Consider the following 19,823-nt stretch of genomic DNA (forward strand, 5'->3'; position numbering starts at 1 on the left):
ATACCATAACTTGAATGAAATCATCTGGCTGTGTACTCTCAGCCAGATTTTCTTGTAATGTTTTAAGTGGTCATTGAACCTATCTGTTTATTTTCATATGAAAGTCCATGGTTAAAGCTCTGCTCTAGAATCCTTGGCTATAATTATTGATTATCATTTTTCATAAGTATTTCTCATAGATATGCATTGTCATAGCTACATCTCTGGTATTTAAAACAAACCAAACCCCATAGCTATAAAATTGAGCAAGTTATGGTTATTTATAAATTGCATGCACCATTAAAACAATGTTATGAGTGAGTGAGCTGACTGTGGCAAGATGGCCGCCAGTGCGGACGTTTGACTCCACTGCCAGCAGCAGGGGAGACGTCTACTAGGTTTTATTGTGAATATCTATCACCTATGCTCTTGTCACCCTTTCTAGGTCCGCCATTGTGACTCTAGTGGGTGGGTGGGCGCGGTCAACCAGACCAATCAGCGAGTCGTGTTTGGCCCTCTTATTGTGTGAACCTATCTGATTGGTGGTAGGAAAAAAGCTCTTCTGTGATTGGTTGAACGTCTGTCAGAAAGCTCTGGATGTGGAAACCGGCTCCTGATCCGCTGTCACGTCGATCCGGACATCACTCCGCTTCCTCTATTCGTCGTTGACAGTGTTGTGGATCTTTACATTAAAAAAGGTAGGGGATTGTTATGAAGATTTCATCCTGCAGAACGACGTACCGGCGACGTAAACGCCAGTGAAATGCACGCAAACCTTATCTCGAATTCTATCTTTATTGTTCGGTTTTCCGCAGTCTTGTGAGAAACCTGAAGACACTTTTTTTTTTTAAAAAAAGGTCGATTTTTTTTTTGTTTTGTCTGTGTTTGTGTCGGATAAATATATCTCAACCTCGTTCCATTATTAGGGCTGGTTATTTTTTTAAAGGAAGTCATAGCTAGCGTAATGTGGGTCTTCAGGCCCCGAACAACCCTAGAAAGAAATTCCTCTTCCTGGTTTCGTGTTTCAAGCTGATATTCATCAGGGTTTTTATGCTAAACGCACCAGACGCACGACATACGTTAATAGTTTTTCACTCGTCTTACAGACCGGCTGCTTTCCTCTGTGTCTGCGACGTCTCCTCCCCATCAAGCCTCAAACATCCAGGCTTTGAGAACATTGTGTAATATCCCAAACCAGGGCAGAAGTCATTAAGTAGTCACAGACCCTATGAATACTATGAAGCACCAGAGTTTGTGTGGATGATGAGGCAAAGGTAAAATGTCTGTCTACCCTGAAAAGACAACCTTTGTTCATTTTTCCAAAACCATTTATTTATTTGTTTACTTTATATTTATTTATTTAATCCAGCATTGACTTGTGTTTTGAATGTTTATTTACGTTATGATGCAGGATATTGTGCATGGTTCAGTTTAATAGACTTTCCATTCAATAGGATTGTTTTGGAGCTAATCTTGTAGATCAGATTAAATGCTGAGTCATTGCGTTTGCTGCCCACAGTTCAAGCTGTGAATGAATTCATTCATTGAAAGAATGAGGGGAAAAAACCACTTTGTGGTGTTATGCACAAGATAATTATAGTATTTAATTCAAAGAAGCTGAGGGAAATCTCTGCTAGTATCTTCAACCAATTAAGTTATTTAGTTTTAGTGTAACTTTGCTGAGGAAACCTGCAGGTTTCAGCCTGTCCCCCTCTTCATAATCCTCTTCACTCTCTGTGTCTGTGTTCAGGCTGGAAGATGTCTCAGAAGATCAAGGCCGGCTCTGTGGTGGAGATGCAGGGAGATGAGATGACACGGGTCATCTGGGAGCTCATTAAGGAGAAGCTCATCTTCCCATACCTGGAACTCGACCTGCACAGGTGAGGATGCCTCTTCATAAAGAGCCAGTTTTCCCTCTATGATCTCTTTTTATCATAATATCATATTTCTATGTAATTTAAATCTAAGCCTAACTAATGTGATTTATTTTATTATTCATGTATTATTTATTTATTTCAGACTAATTTGCTTCATAAAATGTAAAAAATATTATGTTTCCTTTAGTCCAAAACACAAATATATGAAGTCTCCTGTCTCATTAGAGGAAATTAGTCAGAAAATATTCAAATCTGAGAAAATGGAACTGGAGTTTAACCAAAACAAGCGGATAAGCAGTGATTTAGCTGATTAACTGTTCCAGTTCTACTTTACATGACCAAATTTAACAGTGTTTTAATTAAGTTCACAAAAAGATAACCAGGAGGAGGAGAAACCAGGTGAGAGTTCCTGCAGGTCTTGTACTTCTTGTTCAGCTCGTTTATCTTATATTTGCACACTGAATATTCTGACAAGCTGTTGGAGTAACTGAAAGTTGCACAATAATAAAGTGACCCTGGCAGAAAGATCCTGCCTATTATCCTGCTTAGAAAGAAAAAGGTAAAGCTGTAATTGCACAATGATTAGATGTCACCCAGCCTGCAGGTTTATTTGCACACCTTAGTAAATCTAGGTAGAGAATATTCCGGCATCATTCAATGACTTGTTGGTCTTTTAATACATTTTATGAATTACTCTATTGAGTCGCTGCTGTGTTTTTATGACTTTTGAACTTAGACTTAACCGTCTTCCTTTGACCTTACTTATCTCTTCCACAAACTTTGCTCGGGCTTTTCATGTTATTTGCAAGACCGTCCCATAAATCTCTGGTCACTTACTGTATGTTTCCATAAAGATATTCTTCTCTTCACACATGTTTTAATGTATTTTGTTTCTATTTCTTGTATGAGATCATAAAAGGTGATTTCTTTTGCAGCTTATACTGGACGTACGCGCTCAGTTCTGCTGGTGTAATGATACATTTTTTACATTAATACTTTTAACAGCTGAATAATAACACTCCCCTGTGATGGGACGGGTCCAAGCAGAGGTTTCCAGTCCCAGACACAGCACAACAGATGGGAGTCTTTCTCCTCAGCTTGCTACCCTTTTCTGACCAGTAATTTCATACATTCAGACACTAATCGTAGCTGTAGATCCAATAATGCTGAGTGCTGGTGCTCTGACACTGAATGCAACACAATGGCAGTTTTGTCCACTTACATGAGATCATGGGGTGGGTTTTTGTGAAGCAGTCTGCATTAAGTGGGAATGTTTTCAGGAAGATTTGATGCCATTTTTAGCTATTTGACAATGAAATGTATAATTTTTTTTAATGGTAAACAAAAGTCTGTTTTCACCCCAATATTAATGTTCTTTATCACGTTTCATTCAGTTGGTTTAGTTTACAGTTAAAACAAATCATGTATCACAAAGGTCAGTCATCTCTTTTTAGTTCCATCAGGCATTTTAATCTGTTTCCAGGTGAGGAAACTGTAGAAATGTGGTGTTATCTCACTTTTATCACTTCACTTGTGTAAACAGAGTTGCAACCAGTGCAACAGCTCTTTCCGAGCATGACTTAGACTTACAGCACTGTACGAAGGTCTAAGGCCACTGTTCATTTCTGTAAGCAGTAAAGGTGCAGGAATTTATTCAAACATAAATGTAATAACAGTGTTATTATACAAGCAGGAAACAGAATTTGTCCAGGAGTTTAAAAGTGAATATTTGGTATGAGCAGCTTCATTCTTCATCACAGTCTGAACCCTTTTGTTATAATCATGATATTACGTTTTATTTAAGAAACCTAAGGTCACTTTCCAGTTCATATCAACAAATCAATGTAAATACATACAAAACAAAAGTAAAGCAAAGCAGTGTAATTCAAAGTAAAGAAGTCAAATAAAACAGTTAAAAAGCAGTAAAATGCAGCAGTCAGGTGAACTGAAGGGTTAAAGGCTGTAGGCAAGTTTGAGAAGTTGAGCTTTGAAATGAGATTTAAAGAGAGGAATGGAGTCAACATTAGAGTTCAAAGGTCTTAGACAAACTTCTCTTTCATTTATCAAAGTAGTCTTCAGGGATAGTTCTCCAGGCTTCTTGAAAGACTTTCCAAAACTCTTCTTTGGATGTTTCTGCTTTTTGTTCTGTTCTCTGTCCAGATGATCACTGCTTCAATAGCGTTGAGGTCCAGGTTCTGGAGAGGATCCATCCTCCATCAGACCTGTTGCCCCTGATCTTTAGTCCAGTTCTTGTGTCATTTGTCAAACCTCTGCCTCTTCTCTCTGTTTCCCTTCCTTAAGGATTGCTTCTTGACAGCAACGTTTCTATGGAGATCATTTCTGATGAGGCTTTGGCCAAGAGCAGATCAACTAAAGGTCCAGATGCATCTCTCAGGTCCTGGTTCAGGTCTTTGCTGGATTTGTTCCTACTTCTTAAGGACCTCACTTTCACTTTCCACCACTGTTCATCTGCTGCAGATAGTTTCTTAGTCCTGTCCACTTTCCTGCACACTATTCTGAGATATGCCAAGATTTCACTGGTTGCTTCATTAAACTTGGTTCTTTGAAAAGTTGTTAACAGAAAACTGGTTCATATTTTGAGGTAGGAGCCTTTTTTATGCTTGAACGATTCATAGGTTTGTGTTAAATTGCTTAAAAAATGATGAGATAAGATAAACTTTATTAATCCAGAAGAAAAATCAGTGACACCAGCTGCTTAGACTCACAATTAAGCCTTCAGTCAATAAATAAACTGAACCAGATAAGCAATCCGCTGAAAACAATCAATAAAAACAGAAAAAATCAATAGATGTATTCAAAATATCACATAAATTGATAAATAATGTAGAGCTGAATCAATGCTTTTGCACATAATTGCAAGGCAACTTTATTTGTATAGCACATTTATTGTACAAGTTGTAGATTGAGTAAAGAAAAAAACTTGTGTTGCGTTCACTGGTCTGCAAACTAAGGTCGAAGCTTGTGTTCTGCTGTCGTCATAAATCCTACGGAGATGTTTTGTACATTTATGCCACAGTCAAACGTCTGCAGTCTCTAAACACGGTTTATCACAGCTGTAGTCGTCTTACTCACCATTGGGAGTTGAACTCTAAAGCCGAGTGGCTGGTTGCTGCTCGTATATAAGGCTCTTCTTGGTTTGGTTCCAACATATCTCGCTTGAAGATGTCAGGGCTCATTTAATTCCAGGCTTTTCATTCTTCTGTGTTTTTAACTGTTGTTAAGTATTTGCACCTTAACAATCTCTCACCTCAGCCATTGCTCTTTAAAACCTGTTAATCTGTCTGGAATGTCTACATTATTGGTTGTTTTAATTTACTCTTATTGTTATAATGTACTTTGCACTTGTATTTTCTTTTTCATGACGTGTTGCTGGTCTCGGCGAGATCACCCTTGCAACAGAGTTGTTGATCTGATTGGGATTTTAATCTGGTTAAATGTAGGTTTTTAAAGCTTCAGGTTGACGTGCCAAAAAAAACCAAAAAACCAAATGCATTCAGAATATTTCACTCATCAGACATCATGAAGACCTCAAGTTAGCAGGTTCTACTTAAAAAAAAACAAGAAACCTGGCTGGTTAAATGTTATGGTAACTGCATGTGGCCTTTTACAGGATCAGTGAGAATTTAAGATCTGCACAGAGGTTGAATGTCTTCTTGCTTTGTCCAGATCTCGTCTCCTGATTAAGTTTCATGAAATCTGATCTGGTGTTTTTCAACCCATCTGGCTCACAAACAGCCGCCACTGGAAACACACCTCCTCTGTGTTTCTGTGGAGGGAAAGTTGTGAATGAAGCTCACAGTTTGGATTACAAGTGTGTTTTTTGAGCATCAGTTCTTGTTTGAGGCAGGCGAGGAAGAAAGTAGGCAAAAGGTCACGGCTGCTTTCCAACAAAGCTGACTGGCCCACACAAGCTCACACAGCCTAATACCTGAAGGGAATGATAAGCACCCTGAGCTCCTTTTCAGGTTGCACAGGTTTGTTGGAGCAACGTCTCCGGTGATCTCAGCCATCATCGGACAAATGAGTGCTTGTATCTTTGTGTTTCTGGCTGCTTTTACAGATCGCCTCATTAAAGATGCTAACAGTGCAGCACAGAGGAAGAACAGGGGAGCACAAGCAGTGCTTTGAAGGAAGAGGAATATGAAGTTAATAGCTCTTCTTGATGAGAACACGGTGGCAGGTCTCACCATAAATATAATTAGCTTCAGTCAGGCAGAAACAAAGTCCCAGCAGCAGTTTGACTTATTCTGGACTCTGCAAGCTCACATTCTGTTATCACTCATTAATGTGTTCTTTGACACAGTAATTATGTTCCACATCACAGTTGTTGTACTTTAAAAATTCAGCCTTCGAGCCAACTGACGCAGTGTCATATGTTCCCTTTAGGGCCTGGTTTGTTCATGTTCCAGAGCTGCTGCTAAATGGTCCATACTGAAGCATAAATAATCACATTACATAAAAACAGGGTACTGTTGTTGATGGGATCTATCCATGCCTCTGCTGCTGCGATTATAAATGGTCTTTTTTTGTCCTGTGGTGATTCAGCCACATTTTGCTGGAAGATGTGCAGAAAAATGAAACCTTGTTTGTGATGCTCCATACATTCAAAATAGGAGACAGATGTGAACTCATCAAACACACTCTGGCATCATCCTGCTGGAATAACCACAGACGTCACCTTGATGGTAGCATTCCATCATCCACCTCTGCATCGGTGGTACATTCACACATTTGATGTCCTCCGTGGACAGATGTCCTCCATACCACCACAGCTTTCTCTGGTAACGGCCTGGATGATCTTTCTCATCTTTGGAATGTGGGAGCCGAAGTCAATTTTTTTGTTTAGTAGCTGTTTCAGCACAGAAGTCATATCTGTCTCCTTCCTTGTGTAATCCAGTTTCAGGTTCTGGCTCTGGTTCCAGCGGTGGACTGTGAGTCTTTCTGAGTCCATGTGTCTGACATTTCCACTGAGATTTCTCCAGACTCCCTGAATCTTTTGCCAATATTCTGCTGTGTAGATGCTGAAAGACCAAAGTTTTCTAAAATCAAATTTGTTGAACTTATTGATGATCTTCTAATCCATGCTTGGAAAGACTTAACTTTTAGTGGCTGCTCCTTTTATACCGAATCCTGACACCCTCACCTGTCACCATGTAATCTCATTATAAAATCTTAGAGAACTTTGTCTTCATTCGCTGCTCTAACTTAAATTTTAGTGTAATGCTTTAGATTTTTAATTTGTTTATATTTTAGATGAAACTAAGTTGGTTAGTGAAGACAATGAGAATCATTTATTACTTCTGCCAAGGCAGAAAATCTCAGAAATGGAATATGGAATAGGAAGTAGGTGATCCAGATCACAGCCTGGATCATAGGAATTTTTTAAACGATTCTGTACTATGTGAAGATAGGGATCATTTTACCATTAGAGCTTCTAACTCAAATATAATGCCCAAAGTAAGTGCCCAAAAAATGCACTGGCTTGGCAGAGGTCTGCGCTCTTTGAGTGCTTCTAGTTTATACCTTTGTTTGCTAAAAAAAAAAAAAAAAACTTTGAAAGTTTCCCAATTTTTTTAAGTTGTTTTAATTGTCCAAATGCTCCGAAGCCACTTATTGACCCGATGTCTTTTTTTTTAATTTTTATTTATTTATTTTTTTTGTAATTTGTTTGGGCCTCTGTAACTCAGTAAATAGGGTGGGTCAACCCTGCCTTACACCAACAGCTGCACAATGTTTCCTTTGCAGTTCTATAGCATTTGGTAGAAAAAGATATGGGATCTTTATATTTAATATTTTACTAAATTCTTAGTTTGTTCTGGATCAAATATTTTCAGATGTAGATGAAAATACTTTTTTTGTTTCTGCAGGATTTAACTGCTTCATGTGTAAGTTGTTATTCTGGCACCATTAAATATGGTGTCTCCGTCTGCTCCTGCACAGCTATGACCTCGGCATGGAGAACCGAGACGCCACAGATGACCGGGTGACAGTTGAAGCAGCGGAGGCAGTCCAGCGTTACAACGTGGGCATCAAGTGCGCCACCATCACGCCGGACGAGAAGCGCGTGGAGGAGTTCAAGCTTAAGCAGATGTGGCGCTCGCCTAATGGGACTATCCGTAACATCCTGGGAGGCACGGTGTTCAGGGAGGCCATCATCTGTAAGAACATCCCTCGCCTGGTCCCTGGCTGGTTGAAACCCATCATCATCGGCAGGCACGCGCATGGAGACCAGGTAACCCATTCCTGCTTAGCAGAGTTGTTTTAGACCAGTGGTTCTCAAACTGGGGGGGCGGGCTCCTGGAGGGGGCCCAGAGTTATACTGGGTGGACGCAGCTTGGCGAAATAAAACTTAAAGTGTTTGCTGCTCACAAAACATGGACAAATTTTTTAAAGTACTGATGGGCAAATGATGAATCACAACAGAGATTTCAGCTACCAATAAAAAAGAGAAGAAAGTATAATGAGGTATATCTTGCGCTAGGCTTGACCAGGTAATGGTAACGGTCAGTGGTGAGTAAGGGAGAAGACCACAGTGTGTGTGTGTGTGTGTGTGTGTATGTCTTAAAATATCAGCATCTGACAGCATGAAGCCACTTTGGGACTGAACACAGAAAAAAACAGGTAATTACTTTAGAAATAAGCTCAGACTCAGCTGTCATATAGCAGAGTTGTTTTACTAAGCAACATCCGTCTCGTCAAAAACTCAACTCACCTGAAGTAGTTTTCAATGTCCTGGTTTAAAGCCTCACACTAGCAGAGGAGTTGATCATTCCCCGACTGCTGCTGACATGCTTTTAACTACTTAATGAAGAAGTTGCCAGTAAAGACTTTTTTCCTTACACATTTCTTTGTAAGCATTCGGGTACACGTGATACTGGGATTGAGGGGACTTGACATTATTTTTGTCGATGAAAAAGAGGCACTGCAGAGAAAGTTTGGAAACCACTGTTTTAGACAAATTTTGCATCTTAGAAACTTCCACAAACTCAACTTCCATCTCAAAAACCTGTAACTGAAGCTGTCTGAGAGGTGTAATTTTCCAGTGAGCTGTGTTCTCTTTACACTCGTATGAGCTCATCGAGTTAATGGTTTGGTCAGACGTTCGGTGGGGGTTGCCAGGAGAGCCACAATCAATAATTATGTTTTCAGCTGCTCTTTGGACCACAATGACGGGCTGCAGCAGCAGGTACCTAAACCAACAGACGTCCAGATGTGTGTGTGTGTGTGTGTGTGTGTGTGTGTGTGTGTGTGTGTAATACTGTGACAGAGGCCTGCTGACGTGTTTATGGCTGCTGCAGTCGTCACGTGAACTTTGATCTTACATTTTTAGAGGCTCATAACTTTTAGGAGCAAACATTCATGTTGTTTTCTACGTTTAATTATATTTATAGCGAGGCATATCACAATACATTTGGAAGAGACACATATTGCTTCACTTTTTTGTATTTTAAATAAAATAAATAAAAAATCAACACCAAAATTACAAGTGTTTAACGAGAAAACAAAAAACCGCACATCAGAGCCAATCTGTTTATTAAAAATGTGAACCAGCAGCAGATTTTTAAAAAAGTTAGAGGTAAACAAAGAGAAATAGCAATGTTCTGAAAGATTTTACAATGAGATTAACTGTGAGGGCGCCATGGTCAGTTATAAAAGGAGCATCTACCAATTGTTTTGTCTTTCCAAGCAATGATGGGGTAGATAAATCATCAGTAAGTTCAACAAATATTTCCTCATACTTCTCTGAAAAAAGCTAGATCACACATGACTTCAACTCATTCAAATATACCAAAACAAGTCCAAATATGCTTAAAAATTCTATTGGAGAGTATATGCTCACTGTAAATGGAGTGTCTGTCATTACTGTCACCCACTCCTTAGTGGATGGAGCTTTATTCTTCATCCATTAATGATGCCATTTGGTCTGTGCTGCCATTGATTGTTTTGAAAACCATCTCCAATTTCTATGCAGCCAAGAACAATTAACTTCAAGTCTGGATTTATGTGTTTAAAACATTGTGGAAAATCCAGAAAATATGCTATCCAGAAATTGTTTAACTTTGGACACAGAGAACAAGAATGAAGTAAACTGGCATCATTTTCTCCACACTTGTCCCATGCCAATGAGGTTTCAGAAAACATTTTGTGCAGTCTAACCTTAGAGTAATGTAACCTATTAATTAAACATGTATGAAATTGTTGGGAGGCATTCTTTCCAAACTTTCCATTCAAATTTCCTCTGTAATAAGCATCCCCAGTCTCTGTTCCCATTCTTTCTTAATTTTGCTTGTTGAAAATTTATCCACATCTAACAGGACATACAAAAAAAACTAAAAAAACAAAAAAAAACAGCATGGCTTCTGCCCAAAACTGCCTTCAAATTAACTGATCTTTAGTAAATGTAAAACAAAAATCAGATTTTCTTAATGAGAACTTCTTGTGAAACTGCTAAAATGACTCAACTTCTTCCTGAATATAAAGTTCACCTATTCGCTCTTGTCCCACATGTCCAACTGAAAGAAAAAAGGATGGATTAGCAACTATCGGGGTCATGAAGGACAATGTTTTGCAATTTTAATTGTTTTGATATTTGTTTCTATATTTGAATTGTAGAGTGAATGACTGGTTTTGGCTGTACCTGTTTTTCTTAGTTGGTAGAAAAGACAACAAAACTGCCCGTAATGCAAAAGCTAAACAGTCCTCCTGTTCCAGATGCAGCCACATGCAAGATATAACTGATTCGTCAAGAGTGACATTTATGTTGTTTTCATGTAGTTTTCTGTTCTGAACCCTTTATTTCCTCCTCCTCCTCAGTACAAAGCCACTGACTTTGTGGTGCCCGGGCCTGGGAGAGTGGAGATGATCTACACCCCCACAAACGGAGAGCCAGTAAAATACATCGTCCATGATTTTCAGGGTAAGAAGGCAGCCGGTCAGATGTACAATCATGATTCCAAACACAATGTGAAATCTGATTTATCTAACATTACTATGTGGAAAATTTTATTTATTTGATAAATACATATCAAGTGGGCACTTCAGTTTTAAAAAATCCCAAAAACATCTCACTGCTTCATACAACACCAATTCTTTTTTTATTTAAATTCACTTTTTAAGTGGAAAAATACTTTTTAAAAAAGTTTCTTTTCTTAGTTTTTCTTGTGCTTATTTTGTTTTAACTTGTCATTTGTTGGGACTGTTGCATCTAAAAGCGAAGACCTATCTGCAAAGATCTAAAGGCTGATGTCGGTTTATGTGTCAGTCTGTGCTTCTACTTCGTTTGAGCAGATTGTATCATTGTTTCTGTCCAGGCACTGGGGGTGTAGCCTTGGGAATGTACAACACAGATAAGTCTATCAGGGACTTTGCTCACAGCTCCTTCCAGATGGCTCTGTCTAAAGCCTGGCCTCTGTACCTCAGCACCAAGAACACCATCCTGAAGAAGTATGACGGTCGCTTCAAAGACATCTTTCAGGAGATCTATGAGAAGTACGGACACACAAACGCTCACAAAAAGCACAAATATTGAACCTGAACTGTACGAGATACCAGAATTTAACCCTGAAAACTTTGCCCCTGAGCACTATCGTTAATGTTGTCTAGAATTTTCTCAAGATGTGTAACTCTGTAGTGTAATTTGTGATGGATGGTTTTCCGTTTAGATGATCTGCGGAAGTATTCCATGCATTCATATCCCTTCCAGGAGGTTTACATCTAGCCACAAAATTCACGTTTATTCAGAGTCTCTATATGGTAGATCTACAGTGAGTAAATAACACCATTATTTATAACATTTTCATCATAAAAACATCACTATCACTACTATGTTGTTAAGAGACCTCTTCTCTGACACACTTCCTGTCAAACATTCCACCAATCAGAGAGCTTAAACTGACCAATCAGGAACAGCCAAACATCAGTAAGAGCAGAAAATTCTGTGTATGTCTAAAAAGAAGAAAAATAATGCTCCCCTATGGCTAGAATAAAGCTAAGAAGACGTTTTTGATGCGCAGTGGCGCCAAAAAGAAGCTGAGTTGGAGTGAGGATAGTAGGTAAATATTATCTACTGATACATTTATTTTACATTATTTTAGCCTTATAATCTGACAACTGAGGCTGTCCTGACTCCTGAAAACATGTCTGGATGCTGACTGGGATTAAAAGTGTTCATCTTCTACATTGATTTGTTACAGTTATTAAAAAAACAGTAAAAAAGCAGGCCAACCAAAAACTGCAAATAAAAAAGACTTGGACTTTTAAGGGTTAAATGTGATCTATTGTGTGTTTCAGGGAATATCGTGCTCAGTTTGAGGCTAAAGGGATTTGGTATGAGCACCGCCTGATAGATGACATGGTGGCTCAGGCCATGAAATCTGACGGCGGTTTTATTTGGGCCTGTAAGAACTACGATGGGGACGTACAGTCTGACTCTGTGGCACAAGGTCGGTGAAACAAACTGATCTCCATCAAAGGTTTGGTCATGAACGATGTAAAAACTTTCATCATAAAGCGATTAATTTTTTGTGAATGTTTTTAGGCTATGGCTCATTGGGTATGATGACCAGTGTGCTGATCTGTCCTGATGGACGCACAGTAGAGTCAGAAGCCGCCCACGGCACAGTGACTCGCCACTACAGACAACACCAACAAGGAAAAGAAACCTCCACCAACCCCATCGGTAGGAGGATCAGCTTCTTTAACAATAACTTTAAAAATCTGTATGGACTCATCAACTGATGTTTGTCGTTATGATGCATGTTTGCTTTAGCCTCCATCTTTGCGTGGACAAGGGGTCTGCTCCACCGGGCAAAGCTGGACAACAACGCAGAGCTGCGGGTCTTCTCTGAAGCTCTGGAAGCCGTCTGCATCGAGACCATTGAAGCTGGTTTCATGACCAAGGATCTGGCTATCTGCATCAAAGGCCTGCCAAAGTTAGTCATATTTGCTGTGCACATCTATTGCTACCTCGAAGTAACAGAGGCTGTGTTAGAGATGTTTTGGCTAAAAATTCTGGCACATCCATGTATTGATTTTGACCGAGGCACAAACTTAAGACCTGAATGTGACTAGAATCCCCTGATGAGACAGTAATGTAGGGCTGAGTGTCATCAGCATAATTCTGATCAGAAATGTGGTTTGTTTCCATGATCCGAGCTAATGGGAGCATGTAGGTGCTGAACGATAGGGGGCCCAACATGGAGCTTTGGGGAACTCTATTTGTCATCTTTGTTCAAGTAGATCTATAATTACCTATTAATTATTTATTGGCTTTCAAGTAACACTCAACCCAGTTAAGAACCGTACTGTAGATACCCACCAGTTTTGGGGATTTGGATTCTTTGGTTGTTTTCTTCTTTTTATTAAACTTTTTAAATGTTAAGAGTTGGTCCAGTTCTAGAAATGTCTATGAAGTAGAGGGGTTTGCACTGTCTGTTTTTGCAGCTTTAGAAAGGATACAATGGCCCATCCTTTCTGCAAGGAAAAAAATCCTTTCAGTAGCAACTTGCAAAGTGTCACTCATTTGTTAGGTTTCATGCAGTCGTATTATTTAGGATTTATGCAAATAAATTCGAGCAGTTGTTTTAAAGTAACAATGAAACGGGACACTTCTGTAGCTTTTCTATCATTTTGTTTAGTGTTTTAAAGCACAAACCCTGGCACTGAGTCATGTTTTTACTGGGTTGTTTAATCTGCTATGAACACACACAGTAATGCTCAGTGTGGTTTTAAAGTCTGTTCCCTCAATACTTTCTACACAACTTTACTAACGGAGCTGGAGAGATGACAGTTGTGTCTCTTCTGAGAGCAGATACGATTTGTTTTGGTTTGATATTTTCATTTTGTGAATTTCCACACATGTTTTGAGTAACTTGAGGATATTTTTCAACTCTTATGATCACAAGACTTGACGATGGCTGCATCAGCTGGTCAGTCAAGCTTTTAAGTAGTCTCAACCCAGCAAGCTCCAGGTGGGGTTGCCAGCAACAAAACCTCCTCAGATTTTATCAGTAGCAGCTGTTGGGTCAAACTGAACAAACCTGGCTCTGTTGATAAGAGACACTCTGTCCTTATCGCCAGGATTCCAGTCAGACTTTAGTAAAAATGGACTTTTGCTTCCAGCATTTGACTTTGTTCCAACCAGAAGCAACATCTGCAGATTTTTACCATTTAGAGCTGACTCATCAAATGTGTAGCATCAACACTTCAAGATTCAGTGACGACAGATAAAGTGAAACATGTCAAAGAGAGAAAAGGGCATCACAGAAAATAGTTTTAAAATTCTCAGACATATGTTGAGGACAGCACAATGAAACTAAATTCTATGAAAAGACATGAGACATATTCCGATGCTGCTGGATTTGCATGAAAACATATTTTATTAACCATTGCAACAAGACACTATAAAACCAAACATTTATGTGCTTGCTGATTACAGTCATTGCATTGGACGGTTCTTTTGGCTTAATCTGACCCTTCGGAAAGAGCTCAACATCTTTTCCATGGCCACGGGATGTGTCTTTCCACAAAGTTGTCTAAGAAATGAGAGCTACTCCCTGCATCAGTTAGTGTTAAATAACTTGTTGCAGCTGAAACATCGTCATCATCCATGCAGTAATTATCCAACCTAGTTGCTTAGTCAAATCCAGGCGGTGACTTTTTTTCTATTTTTGTGACCAGGCAGTGTATAAAATCATCCAACCTTACAGCTATTCCCCATTTCTCTGCCCTCCAACAGTTTATAAGGACCTGATAAAATAAACATTGTCTGCAGTCAAGTCTGTTGATGGGTGGCAGGGGGAGGGCATTTCCTCTCCTCTTCAGGTTCAATAGAGAGAAAGAAGAATAAGAAATCTGTGCATAAACTCAGACTGCTCGTGTAAAGGATGCAGAGCGGTTTGTTAGTCTGCTGGATCATTTTTGTGCATCGTGGTGAAGATGAGCTTTCATCCTTCCCTGTATAGTTTACTCTGATTGGTCAGAGTTGTTAAACCCTCAGTTTATCTGCACAACTTTGTAAGTTCTCATCTGTCCTCTCCACTGAGCGGCTGCATAAAGTTAAACCTTTCTGACCTTCTCTCCTGTGTTTGCAGCGTGACCCGTGCCGACTACCTGAACACGTTCGAGTTCCTCGACAAGTTGGCGGAGAACCTGAAGATGAAGCTAGCCAGCCAGCCCAAGCTGTGATCTCCCCTCCCAGCTGCAGCACTTTCACACAGACACACACATTCCCACAAAGACATCTAAACAGGAGCTGAATCAATCACCGGAGCGCTGGGGAGCCTCCTCTGGGCTGCAGGAGATCTTTCACCAGCTGGAAGGGCGGGGGGGTGGCGCCTCTTGGACGAGAGCGCAGGCTTCTGGTCGCCGTCCTTCCTGCTGCATCAGCTGTTGACGAGAAGCCGATGCAGACGGATGCCGATCTGACCCGACGACTCGGTGTCCTTCTATACCATGATTGCCCTTAGCTCCCAGTATGTGTTGGTGGTCTGTGCTGGAAGGGAGCCTGGAACATCACTGCCTTATTCGTCTTGTGTCAAAAATCATCTGTCGATTCGCCTTGTTGTGTTTTAATGAGACCTCAAGCAGCTCGTATGTCTGAGAGCCAGAAGCACAGAGGTCAGTCAGCCTGTAAGACCTCTCAGCTCTGCAGCATTCCATGAAATTTTACTGTTATGTCACTCAGAAAGCATGATAATAATATATGAACTGAAACAAAGGTTAATACGCTTCTCTCACAGTTTGTAACTACACTACTGTAAACAATAAACAGTTTTATTATATACTAAAATATTTTCTTTGAGTTTATTTGTACTCATGAAGTTTAAAATGTTTATTTGTTTTTCCAGTGTGTGTGTGTGTGTGTGCTATCAGATTATTTACCTGTCAGAAATAAAACCTTTTTAAACTACAGACTGGTTATTCAAACACTTGTTCATTCCTGGTTTGATTATAACACACACTCTCACACACTAATATTTTTCCTTTGTTTCCAAGTTTTGTCTTTAATTGGCTTTTAAATTAATGAATGAAATAAAAGAACGAAAAATACTTTGTTAATCCCAGAGGGAATCTGCAATGACACCATCTGTAGGAAACGTACAATAATAAATATTAATGACCCCAGCTGAATAAAGAAGTTGTGCTTTCACATTTTTTTAAAGCTGCAGATTCATCCTCTGTATTGCTTCAGCAATTTTTACTGTAAAATATTTTTTTCTTTTTAATTTATATTGTACAACTTGCAAAATGCAACACAGGACATGAAAATTTTGTTTAACAGTGCAGAACCATGATGAAATAAAGGTGTGTGTACAACTTTATTCATCCAACAGGTGAGACATGCTCACCATCCACTTTATCAGATCCACCTTCTAGTACCGGGTTGGACCCTTTCCCTCCAGAACTGCCTCAGTTCTTGGTGTGATAGATTCATTAAGATGTTGGAATCCTTCCTAAGAAGTTTTTCTCCATATTGACATGACAGCATCACACAGCTGCTGCAGGTTTGTCGGCTGCATCCATGATGAGAATCTCCCGTTCCACCACATCCCAAAGCTGCTCTACTGGACTGAGATCTGGTGGATGTGGAGGCCGTTGGAGTCCAGTGAACTCATCGTCATGTTCTAGAAAGCAGGTGGAGATGATCTGAGCTTTGTGACATGGTGCATTATCCTGCTGGAAGTAGCATCAGAAGATGCTCCACTGTGGTCATAAAGGGATGGACATGGTCAGCAACAATACCCAGGTAGGCTGTGCTGGTTAAACCAGGCCATGTTGGTAATAATTACACCTGCAGCAGCCTGCAGTGTTGATCCAAGGCAGGATGGATCCATGTTTTCATGATGTTTCCAGCAGATTCTGAGCCTAGCATCTGAATGTGGAGCTGAAATGGAGACTCATCAGACCAGCAACGTTTCTCCATCTTCTATTGTCCAGTGTTGGTGAGTGTGTGTGAATTGTAGCCTCAGTTTCCTGTTCTTAGCTGACAGGAGACACCCGGTGTGTCTTCTGCTGCTGTAGCCCATCTGCTTCAAGGTTGGACGTGTTGTGTGTTCAGAGATGCTGTTCTGCAGATCTTTGTTGGAACCAGTGCTGATTGGACTTCCTGTTGTCTTTCTATCATCTCCAACCAGTCTGTCCATTCTCCTCAGACCTCAGACATCAACAAATCATTCTGGTCCAGACAACTGCTGCTCACTAGATATTTTCTCTTCTTCAGACCATTCTCTGTAAACCCTGGAGATGGTTGTGTGTGAAAATCCCAGTAAATACTCAGACCAACAACCATGTCACGTTCAGTCATTAAAATCCCCTTTCTTCCTTATTCTGATGCTGTTTGAACTTCATCAAGTCGTCTTCAGCACGTCTACGTGACTAAATGCATCGAACTGCTGCCATGTCAGACATTTTGTGTTAAATAGCAGCTGAACATGTGTGTGCCTTATGTAGTGGTAGGTGTGTTTATGAACAAATAAACTTAATCATAACTGTATTAATACCAGCAATTATATTTATCATAAAACTTGAAGGGCTTTTACAAATGTTTTGCTTCATTGCTTTGATCAGAAGTGATGAACAGATCAAACTCAGACTCACTGCAGGATTAACTGAATACAGTACTTGACCAGGGCCGCCTTAACCTACTGTTAGGCCCCTGGGCTGAGAAGTTTTGTAGGCCCTGTCATGTCTCCCAAATTTAGTCTCATTATAGAAAATACCAAGGTCTACACCGTGTCTTTTTTATTTACTTTTATTGCCATAAAAATAACATGAACATTATGAACAATAAAGACTAATGAATGAATAAATAACTGCAACAGATCAATCCTGTAACCCCATGCAACTCAACATGCACACACACATCCTATCAAAAGTCCTTTCTTGTCTCTTAACACTGCACTGTCCTTTTCTAAGTACTTTCTTCTGGTCTTTGAACCCTGCACTGTCCTTTTTAAAAGTGCTTTCTTCTGGTCTTTTTGGCAGAGAAAGCTGTGATTATGTCCTTAAAATCCAGATCATGAAGAATGTCATGCTCAATGGACATAATATTTGTTGTCACCAAATATTTTGCATGCAAAACAAAACACACATCCTGCTGATGGTGAGTAACTAAGCCATTCTCTATCCACACACTCTCCATTACTCAGTTTGCGGCTGAAATATGTTTTTGAAAAAAAACGTCTCTGATGTTTGTACATGCGCACCGACGCAGACAGATCAGCGTTTTTATTCTGACAACCTGCCGGCCCCACTTTTGCCCAGTATGCGCGCACTTTGGGCCGGTCAAAGTCATTTCCCCAGAGGCCAGGGTCACTGCTGAAAGCGCCGTCCATCTCGTCCCCCGCCCCTCTCTGATGCTCGTGTGCCTGCCGTTCCTCCTCCGCCCCATATCTGTCTTCCTCGCCTGTCTCCGTTACCTGCGGCATCTGCGTGGGCCCCGCTGCTTCCTCTGGCGGGATAGATGGGCCACTTCCTCCGCTGTCATCCGAGTGGGACTGAAAAAATCCAGTTAGCTTTGGAATGCTTTTTAGTAATTTTTTCTCCCGGTCCTGTTTATCCCGAGCCAATTTCCTTTTGAACGCACCGCTTTCGAACTTTTTTTTGGACGACATCTTGCACCAGGCTGTCTCGCTCTATCAAAGTGGTGAAGCATGACCAACTTGACATGGGGGGGGGGGGGGGTGTGTGGTTTTGCATGGTAGCAACTGGTTAATTTGGATCAATCAGCCGTCTCAAATTCTCATACAATGTGATTGACAGGAGAGTTGACAAATTACATAACAATCTCAGTTTTTATGATAATTTAGTCCCAAAATGATAGGCCCATAAACCCATGGATGTATTATAAGAACTGGATAACGGACTGAACAATGGCGGCACGCCGATTTTTCCCAGTGGCCACTCGTGGTACTGCAACAAAAAATCCCATGGGGCCCAAAAAGCATTTTTCCCATAGGCCACAATGGTAAAAGACACGGCTGTAAAACTGTTGACAGGACGTCTTCAGCTTTAAACACAGCTAATTACTAATCTTTCTATTCAATATTTTTAATTCATGGACATTTAATCCGTCAATTATTTTTCAAAAGGCCATAAAAGCCACAGAAAAGTCTCTATTTCTCCGGGGACGTCACGGCTGTGCACATGCACTGCCGAAGCGCGGTCATGCTGTGTCGGGAGCGAGGAGGATGGCTGTTGACTTCAATTTGATGGGAAAGCTGTTCGTAAAAGTTAAGTTAAAGTTAAGTTTCTTTTTTCTGATATCGAGTAACTTAATACATTTGTATTCTTAATGTTTGATATTACATGCATGATAGTTCCTGTTTTTAAACGTATTGTGACCTAAATCCTAATTAGCTCTAGGTTGTAGTTACGACCACCTGTTTAAACCACCTGATAGTGCGTTTTACTGGTTTATTTTATGTAAAGAGAGATTCAGCCCATGAATAGATCGGGGAAAGTGAGGGTGGCTTTTTTTTTTATTTGTTAATTTCTTATATTTTGGTTCACATTAGTTCACTTTTTGTTAAGTAGTTTAATCACACTGTTCACCCAGAGGGCAATAGAATTTTTTTTAATTAAAATATTTTGTCTTATGAGCTGCTATTCTATTTTCGTTAGTTCAAATAAAATATGAATAACAGTCTTGACGCATCGCTGTCAGTGATATTTTGTTATACATATACAGTTAAATATTTTGGGAGTGTTGAGCCATTTCATGACAGCGACACAATGTCGCCAAGTTAGGTAAAATAGCCTACAAAACCATTTTCAATCCCTAACGGAAATCACGATACATAAAATACATAACTACATAATAAATATAGAATGGTGATAACCCAAGTGGCCTAGTTTTCCTTAACATAGTCCTCAGTTTAAACAAAGTTTTTTTTTCTTTGTCAATTAAAAAACTGCAGCATTTAACAAAGTGGAATCCGGCAAAAC

At 39.9% G+C, this 19,823-nt stretch overlaps 1 protein-coding gene and 1 long non-coding RNA gene across 3 annotated transcripts; one reads left to right on the forward strand and one right to left on the reverse strand.

The window, feature by feature from the left end:
• Positions 1-544: 544 nt before the first annotated feature.
• idh1 (isocitrate dehydrogenase (NADP(+)) 1) lies at positions 545-15,660 on the forward strand. Of its 2 annotated transcripts, none has more exons than XM_042002722.1 (9): positions 545-677; positions 1,730-1,859; positions 7,818-8,109; positions 10,692-10,794; positions 11,189-11,366; positions 12,168-12,319; positions 12,415-12,555; positions 12,646-12,808; positions 14,969-15,660. In XM_042002722.1, the coding sequence occupies exons 2-9, from the start codon at positions 1,738-1,740 to the stop codon at positions 15,060-15,062; spliced, it is 1,245 nt and encodes a 414-aa protein (XP_041858656.1). In that variant the 5' UTR covers positions 545-677; positions 1,730-1,737; the 3' UTR covers positions 15,063-15,660. The 2 variants fall into 2 exon arrangements, with proteins under 2 accessions (XP_041858656.1, XP_041858657.1); XM_042002723.1 differs by having other exon boundaries at positions 625-673; positions 1,728-1,859.
• LOC121650911 lies at positions 1,313-15,873 on the reverse strand. The gene is made up of 3 exons (XR_006012359.1): positions 15,788-15,873; positions 7,266-7,269; positions 1,313-1,323 (listed from the first exon to the last, which is right to left on the reverse strand). It is a non-coding gene; the product is annotated as an uncharacterized LOC121650911 (long non-coding RNA).
• Between the last annotated feature and the right edge of the window lie 3,950 nt (positions 15,874-19,823).

Source organism: Melanotaenia boesemani, chromosome 12, assembly GCF_017639745.1.
Source record: "Melanotaenia boesemani isolate fMelBoe1 chromosome 12, fMelBoe1.pri, whole genome shotgun sequence".
NCBI lineage: Eukaryota > Metazoa > Chordata > Actinopteri > Atheriniformes > Melanotaeniidae > Melanotaenia > Melanotaenia boesemani.

What these genes read in the sequence shown, in the direction of transcription:
- idh1 (XM_042002722.1), top strand. Translation starts at nt 1,738, where the DNA reads ATGTCTCAGAAGATCAAGGCCGGCTCTGTGGTGGAGATGCAGGGAGAT. An exon ending in GGCACGCGCATGGAGACCAG is followed by an intron (nt 8,110 to 10,691) that starts GTAACCCATTCC and finishes CCTCCTCCTCAG; the next exon opens with TACAAAGCCACTGACTTTGT. An exon ending in CATCGTCCATGATTTTCAGG is followed by an intron (nt 10,795 to 11,188) that starts GTAAGAAGGCAG and finishes GTTTCTGTCCAG; the next exon opens with GCACTGGGGGTGTAGCCTTG.